Here is a 26,726-nt window from a genome sequence, read left to right on the forward strand (position 1 = left end):
TCTCTGGAACCAGGAGGAACAGAGAGCCTCTTCTTCTTCTTCTTCTTCTTCTTCTTCTTCTTCTTCTTCTTCTTCTTCTTCTTCTTCTTCTTCTTCTCTCTTCCTCCTCCTCCTTCCTCTTCTTCATCCTCATCCTTCTTTTAAAGAAGGAGTTTGAACACCACTGCCCTGTGAAGGCGGACAATGCCCTAGAAAACACTTGTTTAATGAAATTCTCAGTGCCCACTCTGAATTAGTGCCTAGTACTGCAAACTAGTCAAAAGCCCATGGCTGGGGAAGGACACAAGTCCTTGTGGGACAACCATCCACTGTTGTTTTGATAAACAAAAATGCTGTCAACCTGCCTTATAAATATCTGTTTATACCCATATATTAGTGCTGCTCTCCACCTTGGCCAGGGAAATTTCCTTTAGCAGTTGGCAGCAGTTAATGCAGAGACTTATAATTAGTCAAAGTGCCAAGGAGTAAGTGCCTGCTGGTGCTGAGCCCTAAATAGGATGTCTATACCAACCCCATAAAACTCAAGGAACACTGTGGAACAGGGAACAGGAAAGATGAAACAGCTAGATGATGGACAGCTGCGATGTACTATCTTCTGGATGGTACAGACGTTAGAGCAGCTACAGTAACCCTTGCAATATCCAGCCAGGCAGTATTTCCCGTCTTAATGGGGATGGGACTCATGAGGCCTTAGCTGAGGAGCCATTGGCAATTGAAGGCTGCTGAGCAGAGGGAGTCATTTTTCATCAGGGTGATGGCTACAGGTAGATTGCTCATGCTTATGCAGGAGGCACTAATTGGATTCAGTTAGGCTATATTAAAAAAGAAAAAAAAAGACATGAATGTGGGGGAGGCATTTACTAAGAGGCCCTAGGAAAAGTGGGAGGGGCCCTTTAGAGGCGGATGTGACCAAAATACATTGTATTTGTAGAAACTTGTCAAAAATAAATTAAAATATATATATATGGAGGAAAGAAGGGCAGATTTAATAGTTTCTGCTACTTCTATCTTCAGCCTGAGAGCCTTGGAACTGCAGTGGGAATTACTAACACTATCTTTTATAGCCATTACTTCTGGATTTTTTTTTTTTAAATGCACATTTTGGGCTCTGGATGGAGCTCATTTGCTTGCTAAGCATGCGTGAGGTTCTGGGTTGGATCCACAGGACCACAGGACCACAGCACGGCAACACATGTCTATAATTCCAGCAACTGAAAACTAGAGGCAGGAGGATCAGAAGTTCAGGGTCATCTTAAGCTATCTATGGAACTGGAATCTACCCTGAGCTCCACAAGACCCTGTCCAGGTGGGTACCTCCTCAAAGCACATATAAGAACAGTATTGCATAGCTTCAAATTTTGTCTTGTTCTTCTTTATTACTTTTGAAAAAAATATTTTTTTTTATGTTCGCACATAATGGCAAACTAGGTGGCAAGAGAAAGACTATATATGCAGCTATTATTCGTTATTTCACTTGTGCTGGTTTTTATTATTCAAGAAATACTGAGACGATGCTGTGACAAGACAACATTAGGGCCTGATCCATCAAATCCCTGAAAGAACGGAGGGCAATTGGTTCTCAGGTAAATACACTCTTCCATTTCAGAGCTGGTAGTAGCAACTCTCAGTTTCTGACTAGCTTAAAAATGTTTGCAGAACTACATGTGATTACTGAGGCAACTTGAAGACCAGTATGGGGTTTTGTTGCATAATACCATGAAATTCTGAGCAGGGCTTGAGAACTAGAAATCTTGGAGAGAGTTTAAAGAGCCACAATGATTATTAACTCAGACAAGTTGTAGAAATAGGCAGATAATTATAGGATGTACTTAATAGACAGAAATATAGAGTAGTTTATAGGAAGAGAAAAAGAAAACATAAATACAACTGAGAAGGCTTGAGTTTGTGGAAAAATGTGGGAATCAGTGTACACTAAAACTTAATTACTCATTTGACAGTTGCTTCCTTTTTTTTTATTAAAAAAAACTGTATAGTACAGAGAGGTTATAAAAGAAGAACGTGTAGGTATTTACCTATCTACAGAAGATATCTTCCTGACAGATTCTTCAGGGTGCAGGAATAAAGTAGGGGAAAAGGACAAGATCGCCCCCTTTATTATACCAAATAGTGGTAAATGACAGACCTATTGACTCTGACAGTCATTCTTTGCATGCTATAGCTGACTTCTAATATCCCAAAATAGCCGAGCTTCTGGAGGTGTGTGTCTGTGTCATTATTTTAACGTTTTGTATTTGTTTCGGTGCTTAACTGAGCAGCTGGTAAACACTTCAACATGGCTTATGAGGTAAAAATTACAAGAGGCTAAGAATTGATAATACTCACGTCTCTGACAGTTCAATACATTGATCAGAGATCTGCAGTTTCCACTTCAAGCCTAATGAGGATTTTCAAACCAACTAGGAGCAAACCTGTTTGCAACACAATGCTTTGTGTATAAAAGGTATGGTGGGAAGGATTCGAACCGCACGTCTTGCTAACCTGCAAGGGTGCCCTGACTTGGCGGGCAGCCCTTCCTGCCTTTCTCTTTCTGCCCAAAGACAAACCGAGAGAGAGAGAGAGAGGCCTGGGCGGCGGGGGCGCGGCCGGCTCGCGAGCACCGAGCTCGCTCGGGCAGCAGCGGGTGCGGCTCCCGCCCACTCGGAGCAGCTCGGCGCGGCCTCGGCGTCCCCCAGAGGAAAGGCTGGGCGCCGCAGTCGGCCTCCGCGTCGTCCATCCCGCTCGGGCGCCGCGGCTCTCGCGCCCGGGCGGGCACCGCACTGGGCACGCCGGGAGCCTCCGGGAGGGGGGTGGGCAACCGGGACCAGCAGGGCCAGCCGTCCCATCAGCTCGGTCCCGGGTCCCGCAGGCCTTGCAGAGCGCGCTCCAGCCCCGGCCCCGCCCACCCGCTTCGCCCCGCCTCCCGGGCAGTCTCCTCGCGCTCGCCGCCCGGCACGCGCTCTGCGCCCTGCCGCCGCTCCCGCCGCCGCCGCTCCCGCCGCCGCCGCCGCCGCCGCCGCCGCCGCAGCCGCGGAGCGTTTCTCCGCCGCGCCTGGCTTCCAGCTTCGGGCCGGAACCGGAAGTGTAGGGGGCGGGGCCGGCGGAGGCCAGGAGACCGAAAACGCGGCCGAGCCGGGAGCCGGGAGCCGGAGCCACAGCCTGGAGCAGAACTTGGCCGCCGCCTGCGCCGCCGTCTCCCGCCGCCGCCGCCGCCTCGCACCGCCACCGCCGCGAGCTCGGCTACGGTGGTCCGCGGACTTTGGGTGTCCGGGTTGAAGGTCGGTCCGGACGTCGGAGCAGCTCGGCTCCCCGGACCGTCCGGGCGGCTGCGGGCGCCGCCGCCGCCGCCGCCTCGTCGCCTCAGCTAGGCGTTTTGTTCGCAGAGACGCGAGAGGCGAGCGGAGCTGACAGTGATTTTGACAGTGATTTCAACCCGCTTTTGTTGTTGTTGGCTTTTCGTTGTTTGGTTTTGTGTGTTGTGCGTGTGTGTGTGGCGGTTTTTCCCCCGTGGTACATTTTTTTTTTTTTAAATTGTTGTGCCTTTTTTTTTTTTTTTTTCATCTTTTCAATCCTGTGAACGTTTTTTGGTCACCCCCTCCCCCCGCCTCGGGGCTTCCGAATATGTTTTATGACGGTTGATTTTACACCAGGAGGTTTGTCTCCGAGGAAGACCCAGGGAACTGGATATCTAGCGAGAACTTCCTACGGCTTCCCCGGCGCCTCGGGAAAATGGGAGCTGCTGCAAAGTTGGCGTTCGCCGTCTTTCTTATCTCTTGCTCTTCAGGTAGGTGGAGGAGCCGGCGCGGCAGGGCTGTGGCCGGCTTGCTGTCGGCTGGGCAGCTCTCGGGCCGAGGCTTTTTCCCGCGCCCGACCTCGCAGCCCCGATAATTTGGAAATCTCCACGAATCCCACTTGTTTTGGGTTGGTTTGGCGAACTGATAGATTTAAGTGCTGTGTTGTTGTGCAAGTGAGAAAGTCATGGTTTGTGGCCATAACACTCGATGACAGCACTGGTTGGGTTGCTGTTAAGCCGCAAATACCACAAGTGAAAATTTATGTAAAGGTTGAGACCCAAAAAGGAGTATTCTGAAATGTCATTTAGCCTAAGCCGGTCCAAAACGAGGACCGGTTTTAGCCGTCCTGTAATTAGTGCTTCACCGGTGAATATCGAGACATAGATCAAGTGAGTTGGAGTTTAATTTTGCCTGTGAGAAACAATGCATCCTACCAGCAATTAAATCTAGGTCTCCTCTCACGTCGTCTCCAACTTCATTGTCCAATAGTGTTAAAAATAGTTTTAGTTGTCGGAGTATTACCCATAACCGAGCGCCGAAGAGGTATGCTGCTGTGTTGGTGGTGTGCGCTGGCTTTCACCCACCATTTGTGTGCTCTTTTCAGGCGTAGATTCCGCTTACCTACGGAATACTTATTTTAAACGCTTTGTACCGACGCATTGTTTTCAGTTTAGAACAGGGCTTGTGAAATTGTGCTCATGTTAAATATGCTGTTCTTGTGAGATGTATTTTAGCTCAAGGTTAGAAGAATACTCTGGCCATTTTCTCTCCGAAAATTTGATTATGTGAGGAGGTTGTATGGTTGCAACCAGTGGTTGGGAAAACTAGCCTTTTGTACTTGAAATTCTGAAAATCCATCTATCTAGCTGAAAGGTGTGTGGATGTACTTGACAGGAGAGTTAGTTCGAGGGATGAGTTTAAAAGTCACAGTGAATGCATTCATTACAAAAATGCAGTGTATATTTACTAGGTTGTGGCAAAGAATAGGGGTGGAAGGACAAACTGACATGCTTCATGTGTGTGTTGTTAACTCGTATGTCATAGGGACATTAGAAGGTGGTAGTCTTTTCTTTGTGTACCTCCCTGATGTGTGTGTGTGTGTGTGTGTGTGTGTATGTGTGTGGTGTGTCCATCTTCACCCCACCCCCCTTTTAATAGAATCTTTTGTAACGTATAGAATTTTGCTGAATGGTACATTTCCTTGTGGTTAATAAATGGATAAAGTCTAGTCTTATGTCTGTAGTGGTATTGATCAGTTCCGGGTGGGCTGAATGTGTTGTGAAATGGCGATCATTGCCAGAGATTAACCAAAAGAATCATGTCTGTTTAAATGGAAGAAGGAACATGCTTAAGGCGGGCGGACAGTTCTTTTTGTGCTCCGTTTAGAGAGCAAGCTAAACAATGGTGTCTGAAATGAATGAAAGCTTCGATAATGTTAAACGTGTTGCTTTTGTGAAAAGGCTTAACCCTGTAGCTTTCCTCCCTCCTAGTGCCCACCCCCGCCCCTGACTCTGTATGTCTGCCTGGTAAACTCCTGGTCAGATGTCCTTTTTTTCCCCACCCTCTGCCCTTGTGGAGGAGGGGCATCATGGCCACTGACCAGGGATGGTGGAGTGGTCATTATTCTTTCCCAGACCCACCTGAGTCTCATTAATTGATGAAGGAGGTTATTCTTGAGCAGCCCCAAGGTATCACTCTGGAAAAGCAAGCTGACACTACAGATCTTACAGCTTCCTCCGCTTGGCTTGGGACTGAGAAAGAATTGAGCAGCAGTCCCATTTACAGTGCTTTCCCCTGGGCTTGCAGGTGAATAGCAAAACATTTGAAAGAGTAGTTTTGTTGTTACAGAACATACAGATAATTCGTAGAAATAATTTGAAAAACTACAATGCATAATGATACATGAAGGTTATTTTGTGCTTAACATGTTTATTATTGTTTTTAAAAGACTTTGTTACAAATCAAATGCACTCTAAAGAAGGGTTTGTGTGTGTGTGTGTGTGTGTGGTGTCTTCTAATTGATTTTCTGTGTAATGTGTAATCTGGCGCTGGAACCAGAGGGTGGCTATTTTTATTAGAATTAAGTAATTTACTAAATTACCAGTTTGTTTCTGGGTATCTGACTTTTAAAAAAATCAAATGGGAAACAGTTGTAAGGAATGTGTTTATTCTAGGTGCTCAGGAAGGATAGATGGTTGGTGGCTTTTAAGTGTTTTTTAGACTTTGTTTTTTTCCAGCTCCCATCCCATGGTATGTGCTATGGAGACTGATTATGCAGACTATTCCTGTAGGGTATGGCCAAGTGTATAATTTCCTCCTTGCTCTCATTCCAGGAGAAACATTTTAAGTTTTGCCCTCATCCTGGAATGCCTTCAGATTCCCTATGATTTTTAATTTTTTATTCGTCTTTATCCTTCTTCAGAGTCTGTTTCAAAACACAAATCTGCTTTTGACTGTTTGAAACATCATGGGTAATTTGCGTCTTTTAACACAATTTGTAAAAATGTGAGGCTGAATTTAACGTTGCCCATCCTGAGCTCCTGTGGTATTTGAGTGGCTCTGAAGTTGAGGATTCTGTTGGGTTGTGTATGAACAGGGAATGGTATGGTCAGTATACTCATGACAGGAGAGCAGAAAGACAGCAGTTGTTAGCTAGCCATAGCTGTGTGCTTGGAGGAAGAGCTGACAGTATAGTCTTCTGAATGTGGGCTAGCAAGTGATAGACAGGGAATGCTTTTTCACATTTCTTTTGTAAAGAAGAACTTTTTTTTTCTAGTCTTAATTATATGTAGGTGTGTGTCTACTTGTGGGCATGTGCATGTTGAATACACGGAGGTGTTAGATCCTCTGGAATTAGTTATGAACTGCCTAATGTGGGTGCTGGGAACTGAACTCTGGTCCCCTGGAAGAGCAGCAAGTACTCTTAAGTGCCTCACTATCTCTCCAGCCCCAATGCTTTGTTTCTTAAAGGCAGAAGAAACAAATCCCAGTATAATATGCTAAAACATACAGACCAGATGAAAACCAGAACAAATTCTCCCTCCCCCATTCCACTTTGACATTTTTCCTGTTTATGATCCGAGCTAGTGGTTCTCATGCGGGAGTGACATCTGGAGACATTTTTGTTTGTCAAAACTGGTGAGGGGATGCTACTGGCACCTAGTGGGTGGAGGACAGGGATGCTGCTAACCATTCTCCACAGCCCAGGACAGCTGCTACCACAAAGGATTATCCCGTTCAAAATGCTAGCAGTGCTGAGATTGAGAAACCAGATTTTGAATTCTTAAAATTTAAAAGCATTAATAGAAGGAGCCGTGGGCTCCTTTCCATCAGAGTCAGTTAGTTACAGTGCCGGATGTTGGTGATCTCTAGGTGACTGTTGTAAGTTTTCATTATCTTTTAAACTTAGGATATGATCGAATTAGGAAAAATATATATTATTTACCCTAATATATTTCATTTACAGTATTTTGCTGACTGTTGTGAATAAACTCTCCAGTGACTTATTCTGACTGTTCATGAAGACAGATGCTCATTGACATGATAAATAATTGGCCAGGGTATCATGTTGAGCCATATTTGTGTTTGTTTGTTTGTTTTTTTTTTTAAATAATGCTCACCTCTTAGGATCATTCTTTTTATCTTTATTGAAATCCTGGGACTGCATGTCTGTGGGCTGTGTGTGCTAAACATGGTGCCTGGAAAGTTTTGTATCATGTAGATAGAATAAATGTATTCCCTAAATGATTCCAAGGTGTAAGGGTTAGCGCCAGGGTTAGGATTAGATAAGTTCATTAAAACATTATTTCTTTTGTTTACCTAACTTTAAAAAGTTTTAAAGTGATTTCTTGATTGTATAATTTTCTTGAGAATAATTAGCAGGGTTTGGGTTATCATTCTACTCATTTAGTACACGCCAAGTAATATTCTACGATCCTTTCAAGACCTTTGTCCTTTTTAAGGTTAAATCTTGATGGTGATTAATAAATATTTACCTTGTTTTGAACTCTGGGTTTAAGAAACTTAAGCTAGCCAGAAGATAATTGCAGTGACTCTTAAAATATGTGGCATGGTACCATTCAGAAGAGAATCGAGGATGTTTGAGGTCAGATTGTCTTTTTAAAAAGTATTTTATTTTTTATAATTTTTAATTATTTGTTGGTATGTGTGTCTGCAAGTGGATATGTGTACCTGAGTTGGAGTTCGAGATACGCTGTTGGCTTGATGTGGGTGCTAGGACGAGAGTACTGGTCCTGTAGAAGAGCAGCCTGTGTTTCTAACTGCTGAGCCATCTTTCCAGATCTTTCGTACTTCTCCTCACTGTTGTTTTGTTTGCTGGGTTTTGGACTACCACACATACTTGGGAGTGTGTACCTATCTGGTTTGAACCTCAAACAGAATGGTTTGAACTTTAGATTGCTTTTATTTTCTTTTTCATATTCAAGGTTTTCCTTAACTCTTTACTCCCTTTGAAAAAAAATCTCTTATTGTTATTTGTTCATTGTCTGCTTAAGCCAAAATTTGACCAGACTTTTGAGTGGATTTATTGCCACTGATGGGCCCATATTAGACTTCCTCTGCGGTAGATTTAATTCTGTTAGGTTATAACAGTCATGTCTAGACAGAACATTGATTTAAAATTGACTATTGAAGATGAAAGTTCCAGGAATAGAGTATAAAGGAAGAAGACAAGAAAACTATTGTAGATAGCAATTGGCATCCTGTCTTTCCTTACCAGATTTCGTAGTCCTTTTGTACATACCCAGTGCATCTAGAGGTTAATAAAGGGACTTAAAAGAAAGTTCTCTAAGGTTGAAATTTTTGAACTGTTAGATAGGTGGGTCTTGGGGGGAAAATTGGGAGAATTTTGTGCATAGTGAACAAAACTGTCATCGTGGTTAGACTTGGGCGCTAAGTGCCAGTGCAGTCCAGCTCACTGGTTGTCTCCTACTTAACTCTTTTTAGGTAAGACTAGCTAGTTTCCTGGGTTTTTTTGTTTTTGTTTTTGATTTTGTTCCCCCAAGCTACTGTTTCTCCCCAATCTATTCTCATTAAATAAGAAATCTGAGGCTGGATATGGTGGTGTGTGCCGGCACCCAGCACAAGTTAGGCAGATGCAGGAAGATTTCAGCAAGGTCCAGTGTAGCTTGGCTTACATGGTGAAAAACTACCTTAAAAACAATAAACAAGCAAACAAAGTATCATTCCTGTTTAAAATCTTTGACTGACTGAGTCACCTGTAGCATAGTGACATATAGGTCCTTCATTATTTGGTTCTTGCCTGCCTTTTCTAACATCTTGGTATAATTGTTAAGACTGTGCATTCCATACTTAAATTTCCTTTGTTTAAATAGGCTTTACATCTTTACCTTTGTCAAACTGACCTCATTTTCTTGTGCCTCAGTTTTCTTACCTCTAACAATAGAGATATGAATGGTGCCCACTTTAGACAGTGGTGTGGTAATGAAATGGCATGTGAGTGCTAGTGATTTTTGTTGTTTATTTTGATACAGGACTTCACTATGTAGCTTTGACTGGCCTGGAACTCTCTGTGTAGACCAGGCTGGCCTTGAACTCACAGATCTTTGCCTCCACACTTGCCAAGCTTTGCTACATTGTTACCACTCTTCCTCCTCCTGCGTTCTGTGCTCCAGTCATACAAACTCAAAGGGCAGTTACCTTTTAGTGTATGCCTTGTGATGCATTTGCATGTACTGTTTCTTTCTTCTTTACCCTGCTGACTCTTGCTATTTTTAAGACTGAGAAGTGTTATCCTTAGAAATACATTCTCTGCCACCCAACCACTATTGAGGTGGTAGTTTTTTACTCTTTAACACTTTCTAAGTGACCATAGTTTCAGTAATTGCTGTAAATGTTCATCTTGCCAGCTTCCCCTTTAGCTAGTACAGATGGTTTCATTTTTTGAAGAGTTTCCCTTTTGTAGTCCCTGGCATATAGTAGATGCTCAGCAGAGACTTGTTTAGTGAATGAAATAGAACTGTTTTGCGTGTTTGGTGCCTAGATTTTCTTTTGTGTTATTAAGTAATGAACTTGGATTAGGTGATTTCCAAAAGCTTTCTGAGTCTCAGGATTTGATCACAATAGTGACATATTGAGAAAAAAAATTTTGCTAGTGGCTATTTTGCTATCCTTAAGTTCTGTTCACTTTCAAAAATGCTTTGTCTCTAATCCTTAGATGAACATTTTATTAGGATTTGAATTGTGTAGGGTTATAAAGATTCTTCATCTTTAAGTTCAGTGATGCTCATACTTTTTAAACTGTAATCCATAATGAGAATTATACATTGTATCATGACTGAGTTCCCATGTGATAGTGTCTCTGTGTATATGTCAGAATAAAGCTTTATGAATTACTTACTCTTACTGTGTACCAGAATGATACTTTTATGTATTTTGTTTCACTTAAAAATGGTAAGTATTAGGGCCAGAAAGGTGGCTCAGAACTTAAGGGCACTGGCTGATCTTCCAGAGAACATGGGTTCAGTTCCCAGCCCACATGGTGGGTCACAACCTTGTATAAAAGCAATCTCAGGAGATCTGGCGCTCTCTTCTGGCCTCTGTGGGTGGCAAGCACACATGTGGTACGCAGGCTTAGACCAAACACCCATATACATAGAAGGAACAAATAAACTAAAATGAAAAAAAGTTGCGTGTGATCCATAGCATCAGTGAACAACTAATGGACTGTAATTGTCAAAAACACTGATCTAGTTCAGTAATTCCCTCATTCCCTCTGCCTTGTACTGTTTGAATGAGATGGGGAAATGTACCAAAAACCCATGTGCAGAAGAATATGTCTATAAAAGTAATCTTTAAAAGAGAGTATGTGCCAGAGCAGACTGCCCTAGGGGAGAGTTTGACCTGACTTCTTGAACTCTTCTTTTTTCTGGTCCAATTGTTTAAATTGCAATCTAATTCTGTTTTAGCAACTTTTTTTTTTTAAATGGCTAAGTAAATGTCTGGAAAGCTATGGACTTAAGCACAAATGAAAGTACACATGCAAATTTAAAAAAATAAAAGTGTACTATAAAACCTATGAGAATATGTAGTGATATTTTATAAGGGAAGACACTGATGAATATGTATCCATTGTGTTGTCAGGACTGATTCTGAGTATTAGTGGCTCCACGTGTTTCTGTTTAAAGGATAGTTACCTTCTAGTGGCTACACGCTTAGCTGCTATTGGTTTATGTTGTTAGTTTATGTGAGGCATTTCCTTACAGTAATACTGCTCTACACAAATACACTAAAGTCTTTGTTGAAGTTGGTATGCACTATTCATGCCTGAAGCCTACCTGATTCCACAGACCAGTCTTCTGGATGAGATAAAAAGTTTTTCTTTGTCTACAATATTGCTGGGTATAAGTGTGTTTTCCAGTGCTCCTGAGATAAGCCCATGTAAAGCAGGACTGCAGTAACTGGAAGGACAGGCTGCACAAGTGGAGACAGATGTTTCAGAACATGCCAACTATATATATTGTAATAAAACATGCCTGTTACAAAGCTTGGCTTTTAAAACACTTTTAAGCTTCATTCTTAGTTACAATTAGTGACTTTAAAATTTGTATTTGATAGAAATGATACTACAAGTGTAGTGGTTCACTCATGTAATCCTAGCATGGTTGAGGCAGGAAGATTGCCATGATTTCATGGCCAGTGTAGGTTTCTTAGGTAGTTGTGGGCTAGCCTGGGCTTCAGAGTGAGACCCTGCCCTCACTCCATAACACCATTATTAGGAAAAAATATTTTGATCACACCTTTATGACTATAGGTGTTACATCAAACTTGTAACACATTTCAAGATGACTGGGGGTGGGTGAGGTGTGAGACCTGGGCAAGTGTCTAAAATTCCAAGGCTACATTTTATCATTTATAAACCAAGTGTATTAAATGAAATACACTATATAACATAATAGCTGCTTCAGAATAATATTAATGTATGTTAATAATTTTGGAATCTAATTTAGAAGGACATAGTGTATAAGACATTTAAAATATAAGTTCAGTTCATGGGAGATAGTTTAAAATTTTTAGTCAAATTAATGAGCAATTACAGCAAAATAATATTCTAATAATAATACAACCAAAGAAAATGTAAGTATAGAATGCTAGAGAGGTGCTAGGATTCCCTAGATTCTTCAGATACAGTTTTTTGTTTGTTTGTTGTTGTTGTGTTTTAAACCAGAGTTTATTTAAAGTTCCCTTTGTTTTAGCATGGTCTGAGGCAGGGGACGTTGCAGTGAGGTTGAGATTAGCCTGAGCCATAGTGGCAGTCAGCTTGAGCTGAACAGCCAAACCTTGTCCCAGAAAAATAAAAGTAAAAACAAAATGTTGAGGTAAATCTATCTTACCTGGACCCTTACCTGGTGGAATTTAAAATATTTTTCTTGGACAACTTCATTCAAATATTGGATATTTTTCAAACATTTTCTGCAAAAGTAAAATTTGAAAGTTTGTTATGTTTACTTTTAGGTACCAGCTATTTAATTTTTAAAAGCATAGTTGGTCAGTATGTTTTGTTTTGTTTTTTTGTTCCCTTCTTTTAGATATCATGTCATAGCCTAGACTGTCCTCATATGTAGCTGAGAATCTTTCTGATTCTATCTCCACAGTGTTAGGACTGTTCTAACACTGTGTGTGTGTGTGTGTGTGTGTGTGTGTGTGTGTGTGTGTGTGTGTGTGTGTGTACACACTGTGAATGCCCATGAATGTAAGTGTGTGCACTCCTGCATGTGTATGTAGAGGCCAGAGCGGGTCTTTGGGTCTTCTTTTATTGCTGTCTCTTTCTTGGGTTGAGACCCTCTTTGTTTCCTACTGAACACAGTGCTCAGATGAGCATTGCTTTCTTTCAGTGAGGCTGGCCTAAGAAGAAACCTGTATCAGAAACTATGGTTCTATTTAGATTGTTTATCAGCTTTGATTTAAGTGACATTTTTATAGTTAGTAGCCTTGTATTGATGCCATGAAAGGGACTGAGATCATTAAGCTGGATAACAGAAGCTGTTGGCCCTGCTTTTACATTTACAGAATCTTTACCATTGGAATATGGTACACTGTAAGGGCTAGTTGAGTCTCTCCGCCTTCCTAGTTTTGGGGTTGTAGGCACTTGCAGCCATGCAGGGCAAGTGCTTGGTATTCAGACTCAGGCTCCTGTGCTTGTAGAACAAGCAAGCACTGTTACCCATAGAGTTGTCTTTTCTGCCCTCCAGTTGTTTGAGTTTTAAGGTTGGGGATGTAGTTCAGTTGGTAAACTACTTACCTATGGAGCATGGAGCCCTAGCACCACATAAAAGGCATGGTACAGACAGACACAGGAAGATCAGTCCTTCAAGGTCAGTATTTGGCTCAGTAATGAGTTTGAGACTAGCCTGAGCTACAGGAGACTACCACGAAACCAAACAACACACCTGCCTTTTCTTTTCTTTTCTTTTTTTTTCTCTCTTCTCTCTTCTCTCTCTCTCTCTCTCTCTCTCTCTCTCTCTCTCTCTCTCTCTCCCTCCCTCTCTCTGTATCCATCCGCCTATCCATCTGTGTGTGTGTGTGTGTGTGTGTGTGTGTGTGTGTCTGTCTGTCTGTCTGTCTGTCTGTCTGTCTGTCTATCTATCTATCTATCTATCTATCTATCTATCTATTAGTTTTTCAACACAAGGTTTCTCTGTGTAGCTCTGGCTGTCCTAGAACTATCTGGAGATCCAACTGCTTCTGCCTCCCAAGTCCCAGAATTAAAGGCATGTGCCACCACCACCTGGCAAACATCAATACTTTAAATATATACTATTTGGGCTTAAAGAGTATGCCACTCAAACTCCTTTCCTACTGACTCTTTTTTGATCTTTAACAACAGCAACACCTCATTTTACGCATTCCTAAATTAAAGTGGATAATACATATAAGTTGTTCATTTAACAGATAAACATGTGATACATGGCCAATTCATTGCTAAGTGCTTTGGTGCTGCCATGGACAATACAGGCGTGATTATGTCCTATGGAGCTCCTGTGGTAAAGATTTAGTGAAATGAATCAAGTAATTACACATTGCTCTATGTGCTGTCAGAAATCAAGAGGTGCCGAGAGCCTAACATTTTGTTTGCCTCATGTTACACATTACAATCTTTATTTCCTTGTGTGTGTGTGTGTGTGTGTGTGTTTACTGTTTATTATTTGTACATTCTACTACTAGAGTGCAAGCTCAGTATGGGAAGAAGTGCCCCATTCATTCCTTCATAACAGTACCCCAAGACATAGCATAGTTCCTGGAAATTCAGTAGATATTTAACTGGCTGCCTGAAGAAATTCAGGGAAGGGACTGTAGAGAGAGGTAGGGGTGAGATAAGATAGATTCTAACAGGGGCAGGAGTTAGAATAAAATGCAGAGGGCACTGGGAAGTAAAGAGGTTTAAAGAGTAGCTGATTTGGTTTAGATGTTAAGAACATTATAGCAACCTGAGTGTGAAAACGGTGATAAAAGTGTACAGGAACAAAGTGGGGGGGGGGGGCGCAGGAAGCAGCTCCTCACACCACGTAAGCTGGAGCAACTGTCCAGGCCTCTTCCTTGTTTTGCACACTGTCTGGCTGTGTTGTAAAGCTTGGCTATAGTTATCAGTACCTTTTACATCACCCTTCCCCCAATTTGTCATTACTTGCAACCCAAAACCAAACCAACCAACCAGGCTTCCTATGTATATGAGTTCTTTCGGTATGGTATCTCAGTGAACAGACAAATCTACAAAAGAGATGGTCAAACCCAGGCTAGTTTATTGTGCTTTTTTTTTTTTTTACATTCCTGTCTCTAGATTTTTGTGCATATGTTTTTATATTCTTAGTTTTCTCTTCATATATCCACTTAAAAAACTTTCTAAGTCTTTAGTGTTCCAAACATATGGTGTACTGTTTTATTGACATGATTGAAGATTCACAAGTAAAAATGCAAGTGCATTTTGTATCTTAATTTTTATAAATTTATCTTAGAAATTTACTCAAAAATTTTATCTTTTCAAGTTATGTAGATCACATATAATGGCTGGAAGGATGAATTGTACTTCGGGCTGATAGTTTTACTTAGGGCTTCAGTCTTTAACTAGGTAAAGAACTTGGTATTTTATTTGGAGGCATTTCGAGCCTTGACTGTTGCATGGAGGCGGGTATGCTTGGTGAGGGAGACCAACTCGTCCTGGGGCAGAGGTTTGGTGATAGCATCCTTTGCTAGAAACAACTGCTTTGCTACTCAGTAGTGAAAAGTGATGAAATCAGAGGAGGCATGGCATTTTACCAGGGGTAAAACATGAAGTGATAGCTTCCCTGACCATCCTTTTATTCTGTATAAAGTTTAAGTAACAAATTTTGTTTGCTAATAACCTTTTCTCTTCTTTTCTTTTTAACCTTTTCTTATTTTCTTCTTTAATTCCTTCAAAATATATAACCCTCGTTCATGAATTAATTGCTACTTCTTTTTTTTTGTTGTTAAAAATGTAAATAGAGATTGCTTATTAGCTGAGAGAGCTAGAAATAATAGAGGCAATTAAAGTAGGAGGCTTGAAGTACTGAAAGGGCCTAATAAACTGTCCAGGGATTCCCTCCGTCCGAGTAGTAGGCCAAAGAACACCCATGCTGGCCCCAGTTTTGAAGACAGTAGTGAAACATAGTTTAGGGTTAGAGGAGGGTAGGCAGACTTCATTTCTGGTGGAGCTAGTAAAGCTGAATTTTATCTTATTTACAGACTTTCTTACTGTAGCCAAAGAGTATCCTCAGATCAGGAACTGTAGTTCTCTTTAGACTGGTGACATAGATTTACCCGCCTGATATAAGTGACAGTTTAATAGTTAACAGTCTTATATCGATACCACGAAAGAGACTCAGATGATTAAACTGGAGGACAGAAGCTGTCGGTCCTGCCTTTACATTTACAGAATCCTTTACCACTGGAACATGGCACACTGTAAAGGCTAGTTAAGAGAAATAAAAACCTATATTGCTGGCATAAACGTAGTTGTTTGGTTAAAAAAACAACTTTTAAAACAAATAACTGTAATACTTTCCCTTATCTTGAGATTTAGTAAAAGTAGTTAATTATGCAACCCTTGGATTAGTATAGGAAACACAACAAACATTTGGCAGGGAGAAAACATAAATGTTAGAACTTCTCTCTACAATGATGTATACTATGCTCTGACCTTGGAGACATTCTAAAACCTTAGTTCCTTTACCTGTGAAGTGGAATTTGTAATGGCCAGTTCACAAGATTAATTGAGGATCTAAGACTACACACAGAAACTCATGTAAAATACTTCACATGTAAAAATACTTATAATTAACACAGTGATGTTCTTCAAGGTATACAGAGAAATGTAAAGGTGTATCTATGACAAAATTTTTAATTTAGAGTTTTGTGATTCTCAATAGAGTAGCCATTTGTGTAAGCTCTGAATGCATAATGATGCAAATTCTGTAAGCAACTTAGTATCAACTATGAAAGGAATATTTACTTCTTAACGTGACCCTTTTACCATATCACCTCTCTGGTAGCTCCTACTAACTGCTTTTTATTCCTCTAATTTTCTACCCTGCCCCCTTCTCTCATAATTTGCAAGATGGCCATTATTCACTATACAGTTTCCAGGGTCCAACATACAGAAGCTTAACATTTTGGTGAGTGGATGGTCAAGTGCTTGCCAAGTGTTTAGGACAGGGGTCTGTAAATATTTTTTTATAAAGGGCTAGATAGTGGATATTGTAAAGCAGTCTCACAGTTATTAAGCTCTGCCTCTTGTAAAACAGAAGTAGCCATAAATATCACATAAGTAATTCTAATACTACTTTATTTGAATACTCAATGTATGCTAGAATTTCAATTTCATATAACTTTAATGTGTCACAAAATATTGTTGTTTTTATTTTTAAAACCATTTAGAAATGTCATTGGTCAGAGACTGAAGGAAACCAGGCCTCTTGGACACCTGCAGGTAGCCTATCTCCCTCAGTTAGAAATATATTATTACTAAACAAAACTTTCTTTTGAACCTCAGTCCCATTTGCTTTCCTTTTCCCCACCAGTTATTCTACATAATTATTATGTGGATGTTTGCCTACATGTGTGTCTGTTCACCACATTGCATGGATTGGTACCTACAGAAGCCAAAACAGGCCAGAGGATGGTGTCAGATGCCCTGGGACTGGAGTTAACAACTGGTTATGAGCTGTTGTATGGGTGCTGGGCATCAAACCTGCATCCTCTGGAAGAGCAGCCAGTGCTGGACAAAATCATTGTGAGCATGTGCTGGCTACCACCCCAGACCAATCCATATGTCCCCCCCCCTTCCCTATTTTGTATTCTGGTAGTGCTGTAAAACTTTGCCCTTTGGAATAACACTGTCTCTGGGAGTAGATGGATTTAGTATTCCTTCTTAGAGCAGAGGAAACAGTCTCCCCATTATCACCAGGATTTCTGTCTATCTTGATCTCTCTTCTGCCTTCTAGACCTTGCATTGTAAAACCTTGCTGTTCTAGGTTCCCCTGTATGGTCCTATGGTAAGGAAGAGCTTTGTGCACGTGGCTAGGGATAAGGGAACAGGAGAAAAAAGGTGGGGGAGAAAAGAATGGAAGGTAGTTTCTTTACAAACCACAAGTCACAACTCATTAGAGCATCTTGAAGTCTATGCAGTATGCCCACATTAGCAGAAAGAAAGGAAATGGACAGTAACCAGAATGAGTAACTCACAGCGAAGGATGTTTTGTGAAATTTCAGTTGTATTTATGTATTAGGTTACAGTGAAAGTCATTGCACTCAGGAAGTTTAAAAGTCTGTGTTCTGAGGGTTTGAGATACTGACTTTGAGATCCCCCTCTCCTTTTCTTGTTAAGCAATGTGAACGTCAAATATGAACAGAAATCCTCCTGCACTCTTTCTACAGTGTGCTGCGTGTAGATAGGAGACTGCTAGCTTTTTACAGAAGGGAAGGGCAGGATGATGTGGCTAGCTTCCCAGGTGAGGCGTTAGAAATACCTATCTCATTTAGGTGGCAGAAAGAAGTTATATATGACCTTTGTGTTTTAGGGCACAAAGCACATCCCAGTTGGTGGTAGCTCACCACATCCCCAAGGCACAGAATTAGCTTAGGTGGGAGGCCACTGGTTTAGTGGGGAGAAAGCAACTGTCCAGGAGTGACATGTGAGAGGACAGTTTGCACCTTCATTGTTCCCTCTGCATTTCTCTCTTTTATTTGCCTCTCCTTAGTTGGACCCTCAACTCATGATAGCAAAAGCAGGGAAGTGAGGATGAAAATTGGTGAGGAAGAGTCATACAATCATGTATTTGGCTAAAAAGTGAATTAGGAAGGAAACTAAAGTAGAAGGGCCACCTGGCCACCAGATGGCCTGGCTGTTCTGAGGTGGCAATTTACAAGTGGGTGCAGGTAAAACAGGCCCTGCTATTAAATTGGGTTAAAGTAAAAGTCTTGGCTTTTGTACCTTTGATATGCTGTTTGGATAGTTTTTTTGTTTTGTTTTGTTTTTGTTCTTTTAAGTTACATGAAGGAAGCAACCTTGGGTTAGCCTATGATAATGACTCATTTTAGGCCGTTAAAAATCATAGTTACATATCTTTGAGACATTTGTGCCTGTTATATGTTAAATTAGCAAATATGGTGAAAATTAACTGATTCTGATCTTTAACTTGATTTGGAATTGTCATGAGAAGAAAAAGATTGACGGACAAGCTATTTTTATTCACTAGAAAAGTAACAAAAGTATATAGCAGACACATAGGCACTTAGGTAAAAAAATGGCAAGATAACAGATTGTTTAAAATGTATTCTGTTTTTCCTAGGCTGGACAGGCAAGAATACTCTTGAAATGGAATTACCAATCATCTAGAATGAGTTTCAACTGATAGTTCCCAAAGACTTTAACCCAGTCTCTTTTGGCACACCACTTGTCTTTTAGCCCCCTTTCATAAGTGTATTTGCCTTCCCATAGTATAGTTGCTTGTTACTTTCATATGTTTGTCTACTGTGAGTTCTTTAAGCTTCATTCACTGTAAAATAAGTGGTTAGTGCTTACTGAGAGCAGGAGAGGTTGCTGCCCTGGTTCTCATCTAGGACACGCAGATGATGGCTCTACCTACTTTATGTATTATTGTGAAGTGTAAGTTGCTTTCATTGATTTCTGGATGTGGCACTGTAATACTAACTGCTGGTGCTGTTTGTTGTTATTATCTATCAGTGTCTGAACTGTTTATTTAATGTGAACAACCCAAAATGTAGTGAATTGAAAGTTGAGGGCACGCCAGTATATTTATTGAGATACTATACTTTGGCACTTGACTATACTTTTTTTTTTTTTGGTTTGGAATACAAATAATATTTAATTATGTTTGCTTGTTTTTTTAAATTTTATTGCTTCTTTGACTCTGCTTTAATTTTATAACATTATTTGATTTTTAGAGAAAAATGTTCACATTTTCAAGTATGTATTTTAGTAGCGTTATTTATATAAAAACTGAGAGATCTTATCAAGAAATGATAGACAGCAATAATTTTTTACTCAGAAGTACATTTCCAAGTGTACTTCCAAAACTTTCCTTTGCAGATGTGATAATGGGAGTGGATGTGTTATGAGAATAACTGAGATTTCCAAAAGTTAATTGTGTTTTAGTTTTCAGGACTTGATACCATATTTCTGGGAATATAACTTTATCTATATACATTTTAAAAGTGGTTCTTTGTGCCTATTTGATTCTGTTTGAATTTATTGAAGTAAATTTTATGTCTTTTTAAATTCAGACTTGAGATGATGTGATTTGTGTGAAGTCACTAATCTGCGAGGCTATGACTAAAGCTCAGATTTAGTTCAGAGTGCCTGTATAAAGAATACCCATCAGAGCTTAGTCCATCCCCACTATTTCCAGCCTTAGGGGAGAAATATTTGCAGCACTTTATGAATAGTTGTTATGTCCACAGCTTGAAGGAACTTTGGTTAGGTCCTAAGGAGCCAGAAATAGCAATACAGCGCTCAGCGGCACCAAGGCGAGTTCTGATTTTAGGGCAACTGTTCTGCTCTTGCTTGGCAAAATGGCAGCCATAACTCCACAAGTGGTAGCTGTTAGAAGAGATTGTATGTCAATGTGCCCTTGGTTGTTGAAGTGCTTTTCTCAGTCATCTTTGCTTTGTAATAAGGAATGTTTAGAATTGTTTTTCTTATAGGCCAGTCTTGTGCACATGTAACAGATCTTGGCCAGACTTAAAACTGGCAAGTTATGTCACAGCCTAGCCATATTCTTAGGTTTAATAATATTGCTAATTTATCATTTATTTAAACTGTCGTCATCAACAACCACCACTTGCAGTGTGCAGTGGGCTAAGGCTTTAGGTTTTGGTGATGATATGCATGAGTCACCCACCCTAGTAGACAGATGCTGCTCTCAGTCCAGAGGTGAGGAGCTTGAGGCCCCGCAACCTACCTAAGACTGAGTGAGTGAGCAAGTGAGCTGAGATAGTTAAGGTTGAAGGACTTACATTGGTTCTATTGAATCAAATATTGTAAAATGGATTAAAATATGAGTTACTGATTCTTGAACAGTGTTTCCTTCCAACTGGTTGTGCCAAGGTTTCTTCTTCCTGCTTCCGTCCTAACAGCAGCTGCTGTTGCTGGCACCCCTTGTAACCTATGATGTAGCCAGAAGTGCTGTTACCAAGCTGAGGTGTTGATAGCCTGTTATCATTCCTATGGCTGATACAGCAGAGCTTTCTCCACCTCTGGAATGGAAAAACAGCTGTGTAAAGACAGAGAAAACAGTTGCTCTTTCTGGTTATGCAGTAAGTCAGGAGTAGGACCAGGTCAGCATTCATTTGCTCTGATTACCACTTGAGTAACTAGTGAGTTGAGCATTGGAAGTGAGTGCATCTTCTTAAAGTGATGAACTTGATTCAGAGAAGTTGATTGGAATTTTCTTGCATAGGAAAAACAAACTTGTATTGTTTTTGCTTCCTATTTGGAAAGTCACTTAATAGTAATGGTTGTTAATTGCTTGTTACCTATGTGGGTTCTGTTATCAAGGTTTGTGGTTGCCTTCCCCTCATTCATATTAAGGTATATTGATAAAAAGATGTAACAATGCTCTCTTTGCCCAAATTCAAGGACCTCAAAGTGTTAAAGTATCAAGTAAGCTTAAAGACAGTAAAATAAATTAAAAAGAATAGGAGGAAATACTTAAAAAAAAAACCCGGTCTTTTTAAGAGTAGGAAGTATGAATACACTATGACACATGAGAATAAGAGACAAATAAACCTTTGTTAATTTGATTTGAATTTAGATGTTTGTATAGAAAGCTAATCTTTGTATTTCCTTTAGCTAAAAATAACAGTAAGTAATTAAGGGATACCTACTATCTACCTCTTAGTTTGCCTGGTTCTGAAAAGCCTATCAATGTTCAAGAATGTAGTCATTAGAATTTTACATTCTGAAACTGAGGTATATAAATATAGATACATTGATTTCTAAAGTTAAAGGTTTCTGATTCCAAATAACTTGTTGTTTAAGGGGGGCAGGAGGGAGGGAGGGAGTAAGGGAGGGAGGGAGGGAGGGAGTGTGTGTGTGTGTTAATTTTCTACTGCTGTAATAAAACAGTAAGACCAAGGCAGCTTATAGTAGGAAGTGTTTAATCAGAGCCTACAGTCCGGAGGGGCAGGGGTATCACCATTATGGTCAAGAGCATGACGGCTGGCAGCAAGTGCTCCTAACCACTGAACCATCTTACCAGCTCCCAGTTTCTTTCTTTCTTCCTTCTTCCTTTCATTCTTTTGTTCTCTCTCTCTTCTTTCCTCCCTTCTTCCCTTCCTTCCTTACTTCCAATTTTCCTTGGTTTAGTCTTTTTGAGTTTCTTGCCATGTTACTTCTAGAATTTATTTCTATTTAAAAAATCCCCTTAAAGTTACGGATTGTGATCCTTATGTGTGTCATTGTATTCCTTGCGTTCTGGGCTGAATAAATATTTGTTGGATGAATTAATGGGAAAGAGTCCTTATCTTGTCTGAACTACCTTTTTCCCTCTCTTTATCCTACTGTTAATGTGAAATACTTTCCACAAAGATTAATGGTATTTAATTGATTAATGAGACCCAATGTAAAGCATGCTCTTTTGTGTTTGGTTTTCACTTGACTTTTCTTTGATGCTGTTGTCTTTATTCTTTCAGATTTTGTTTTGTTGTTTCTTTGGTGCCTTTTCTTTTTGTGGCTAATGTCAATTGCAATTCCAGTGTTCATTCTTGTCATCTTTCTTGTGTTGCAGCTTTTTTCTTTGGTTGTTGTTGAGAGTTTATTGGTTATGCAATTTTTATTCTACTTGCTTTCTGGTGAAATAATGTCACGTCTTACCTTCAGTTTTAACTAAATGTGGAAGTTCAGAGTTACATATCTGACTTTGATCCTCCCTCATATGTCCCAGACTTATTTATTAGTTATCTTGTAAACATTAAGTATATGTCAAGTCTGGTGCTATGGTAATGAGGAAGGCCTCACAGGCGTCACAGCCTCAGTTGAGAGTGATTCGTAAAGTAGCAGTTATAGAGCACATCATATCTGTGTGAGAGTAGACTAAAAGATGGCCTTATTCGCTTTGGAGGGCATCCTTTTGTGCTTTCCATCAGCAATCCTTGCAGCTATCCTGAGGATGACTAGAAATTCACCAGGTGAATGAGGTGGGAAGAGTGGTCCATTTGTTATTTTCTTCCTGAGAAGCCTGGTGTCAGTGCTCCCTGGTGGTGAGAAAGCTCAGTGTACCAAGTTCTCTAAGTCCTGGGAGTGTTAGGCAGGCACTGAGAATTACAGGCCAGTGCCATGCCAGCAAAGTCAAGCACTGAATCCACAGTGAGAGTGGTGACTGTGAAAACAGGAGAGTCAGCAATACTTTCACCACTACTTCTTCAAAGCAGTGTGTGTAAGAAAATGATGTAGACTAAAGCTCAGAAAGGGGTGCATGTTTAATTTGTCTTTTCCTGCTCTCTGCTACGTGTTGCAGTTTCAGTAGTGGTCATAATAGATTGAAGTACAGCCTTTTCAAGCTTATGGTCCCCATGTGTATTGTTGCATGCATTACATACACGTGGTTCACTTGGAGATACTGTTAAACTGTTGAGTTTGATGCATTATATCTGGAGCATTGCTGTCTGTGCAGGGATGGTACTTGGAGCTGAAAAAGAAGAAAGAGCCAATGGACAAAGTGAACGGTTTATACCGGCATATACATGATTGCTATATGTTTTAGGAAACCCGTTCAGGAAACCTGTATTATGAACATATAGGACATTAGGCAGTGGTTGGAGAAAGGGTTTCTGAAGAGGTTGAGTAGAGGTCAAATTACAAAAGGCTTGATTTGCTAGTGAGTATGAACAAAAGGACTCTATAAATGTACAAATTTGATTCTGATAACACTTAACTTTTTTGAGATTGTAGTAATTACATTATTTTTCTCTTCCTGATCTTCCCTTCAAACCTTCTCATGTGCCTGAAGCTCTTTATTGACTTGTGACGTACTATTGTATTTCCCCAGGGTCTATCCTGTTCTACCTTTATTTCCTGTCAGTTCTGTCTGTTTTGGTCCTTTGATAATGCAAAAACCTAATGGCTTTTCTCCAGCCATGTGCTTGATATTTCCCTCCATACTCCATCCTTTTGTATTTCTTGAGTTTCTTTCTATCTGATCCTTAGCAAGTTGTTAAGGGTTCTTTACTATGTTATGGTATGTTTTACCCATCCATTATTCCATGTCATTGATAGTTTCTATTTTTCTCTTCACATGACATCTGTAAGAATTACTACTAATTCATCTATCTATGTCCAGTTAAGTGCCAGTAGAGTCTGTGTTTGCTTCATGTTCATTGTATTATGAAAAACAACAACAATAACAACAACAACAAAAATAAACAACATGGAGTTTGTGGCATTTGGCTGAACCTTGGAGGAGGCATTAGATTTCTCCATAGAACATTCTATGCAAAATAGACACATATGTAAGAGCTTTGATACTACATGTGAATGTATAAACAATATGCTGACTACTCTCCTTTTGGAGTGGTGAGAACTTCCCATGGGAAGATGGGGTTGAGGAAGCAGTTTGAGCACAGATCAAGTGGGGTCTTCAGTGGCATGCCTAAATGTTGGTGCTCACTGTCGCAGTGTGCATCCGTGTGGATGGCACTCTGGCGAGTAGCACTTACTTTTGAATTTTGAGGAAAGGCTTGGTAATTTCTGAAGTATCATAGATGTAGACAATCTTGTTCTTTTGTGAAATGCTTTAATATTGTCTAGTTTTTGTTTTATTTTTCTTTCTAAAGAATATCAAACCTTTTTTGATGATACAAATGCTTTATGTTTCTAGAATTTTTCTAGACAAAATTATTTAATTTCATGTTTTACCTTCTTTTCCCTTAATATTTGAACACACTCTAATATTCACATATTTTTACTTCCTTAGAAAAATTTCTGAAGTTACTATCTGTTGGGTTAGTAATTAGCTGTCTAGAATACAGTTTCATGTTTTGCTATTCATGTTTTCTCCCAGGATATTTGTCAAAGTGTTAAAGTTGATTTCACATCATTATGCAGGAAGGTAACTGTTCATTCTTGCTTTTGCTTATTTCTTAACCCAGTCTGCACTTTATGATTGTAAGGCCCTCCCGGTTACATGTAGTTATATTAAAGTTCCATATTTTTAACTGTTGGGGAGAAAATCCAGGAATTGAATGTATTTGGGGGACTGTGAAACAAGATTAGGGGAAAGCAAGGAATGGTGTATGAAATTAAGAGCCATTCAAAAGAGATGTACTGCTTATAATGTTGAGAGAGAGAGAGAGAGAGAGAGAGAGAGAGAGAGAGAGAGAGAGAGAGAATGAACTCTTGAGTCTGCTATTCTCTAGTTATAGAGAAAATTTGTATATAAGTCAACAGTAAATGTTACATTATAGTTTATATCTAAATGATGAATTGCATGAAAAGGCAGCTGAATAGTAGCTGAGTAAGTAGAAAACCCAAGACAATGAAATATCAAGAGGCAAGGTAGCTTAGAAGGCTTCATAAAGAAAACAGGATATCAGTGAACCTTGAAAACCAAGTAAAAACTTAGGTAGATGAGAACGTGACTGTGGACATTGAGGATGTGGACAGTAAGAATGGCATGCTTGAGATGGGCACACGCCTTTAATCCCAGCACTTGGAAGGCAGAGGCAGGCAGGCGGATCTCTGGGAGTTTGAGGCCAGTCTGGTCTACAAAGAGAGTTCCAGGACAGCCAGGGCTACTACACAGAGAACCCTGTCTCAAAAACAAACAAACAAACAACAACAACAACCCTTTAAAGAATGTCATCCTTGTGGTATGATGATTAGACCTGCTAAGGGAGATAGGGACAGCTTCTTCTAGGACCTCGGATGCTAGAATACTGGCATTTGGCTTGTGTGGGATGCTGAGGGGATAATGTAGCAGAGGAAAGGATGTGGAGTTGGAGGTGTGAAGGGGCATGAGATTGATGAGTCAGAGTGCAGAGAAGGATTTGAGACACTGAGACACTCTGACTAAAACAAACATTATTCGAGCACTGTGTGAAGTGTAAGAAGGCCTTCAGCATTAGGCTTTTCTATTGATTGTTCAACACTCTGATGTAATTAGTATAGGATGTAGTGAGCTGCTGGCTTATTTCTCCCTTCCTTTGGTATTTCTTTGACCATCTTTTTTGTTTTTTATTTAATGAAAATGTTACTTTTAATGTAGCTTTACATATTTGCACCTCCTTGAATGAAGTGTATTCTAAATGAAATACTGTTTAACATTTCATTTCTCATTTTTTTATTATTAAAGCATCTTTGTTTTGAATCAGTGTTGATGTATAATTCTTTGGACCTTTGTGGGTTACCCAGGCTGAAGTTGACACTAAATATTGAATATTTATGCATTATCCCTTACAACTTTAAATCAAGCTGCAGGAGTAGTGTACAATGACTCTGAATCCTTGAGTGTTTCAGTTTATTCACATAAGATCTAGCCTATGTGCCTCTGCATTTATACATTATGCTATATTTAATTATACATTTATTTTCATAACAGATATAGCAATACCTTGTGAAAGAAAAAAGTTATTTTATTTAACAGATAAACTTGATCATATAACAAACACTTTTTCCTCTGAATTAGTGACAACATGGCCTGATATGTTTGTATTCCACTGCAGTTAAGATTTTAACAATCAGCTGGCTGTGGTGGCACATGCCTGTAATCAGGGAGGCAGAGGCAGTCACATTGCTATGAATTTGAAGCCAGCCTGGTCTACAAAGGGATTCTAGGACAGCCAAGGCTACAGAGAGAAACCCTGCCTTGAAGGGAAAAAAATTTAGCTAACTTTTTGAATGTGCTCGACTTAGTAGTTTTGTATCTATCATTATTCTTTCTAAGTTAAACATAGTTTGTAAAGGCCAATTAAAAGTCTAGACATGGCTCAAAATAAAAAGATATGCATTAGTGAAGAAGTCTTCATTGAATATTCTAACTTCTGCATACTTCCTCTTTTCAGAGCACTTCTCGCTAGTCACAACTCCCTCCTCCTCTTCCTCCTCCTCCTCCTCCTCCTCTTCCTCCTCTTCCTCCTCCTCCTCCTCCTTCTCCTCTTCGTCCTCCCCCTCCTCCTTCTCCTCTTCCTCCTCCTCCTCCTCCTCCTGCTCCTCCTCCTCCTCCTTCATTTTTTGGTTTTTCGAGACAGGGTTTCTCTGTGTCATCCTGACTGTCCTGGACTCACTTTGTAGACCAGACTGAACTCACAGTGATCAGCCTGCCTCTGCCTCCTACGTGCTGGGATTAAAGGTGTGTGCCACCACGCCTGGTTTTCTCTCATTTCTTTTTCTGTCTGATAGCACTAGACTGAAATCTTTTTCTTCTG

General features: G+C 40.2%; 1 protein-coding gene across 2 annotated transcripts in view; it reads left to right on the forward strand.

Moving 5' to 3' along the window:
• Positions 1 to 3,367: 3,367 nt before the first annotated feature.
• Positions 3,368 to 26,726, forward strand: part of ACVR2A (activin A receptor type 2A) — a 76,485-nt gene continuing 53,126 nt past the window's right edge. Inside the window, exon 1 of one of the 2 annotated variants that reach the window (XM_084800004.1) lies at positions 3,368 to 3,781. In XM_084800004.1, coding sequence (XP_084656130.1) covers positions 3,727 to 3,781 — 55 coding nt within the window. In that variant the 5' untranslated portion in view covers positions 3,368 to 3,726. The remainder of the gene's footprint in view (positions 3,782 to 26,726) is intronic. The other variant, XM_084800003.1, reaches the window with a different exon arrangement.

Source organism: Acomys minous (assembly GCF_964271855.1).
Source record: "Acomys minous genome assembly, chromosome: 10".
Taxonomy (NCBI): domain Eukaryota; kingdom Metazoa; phylum Chordata; class Mammalia; order Rodentia; family Muridae; genus Acomys; species Acomys minous.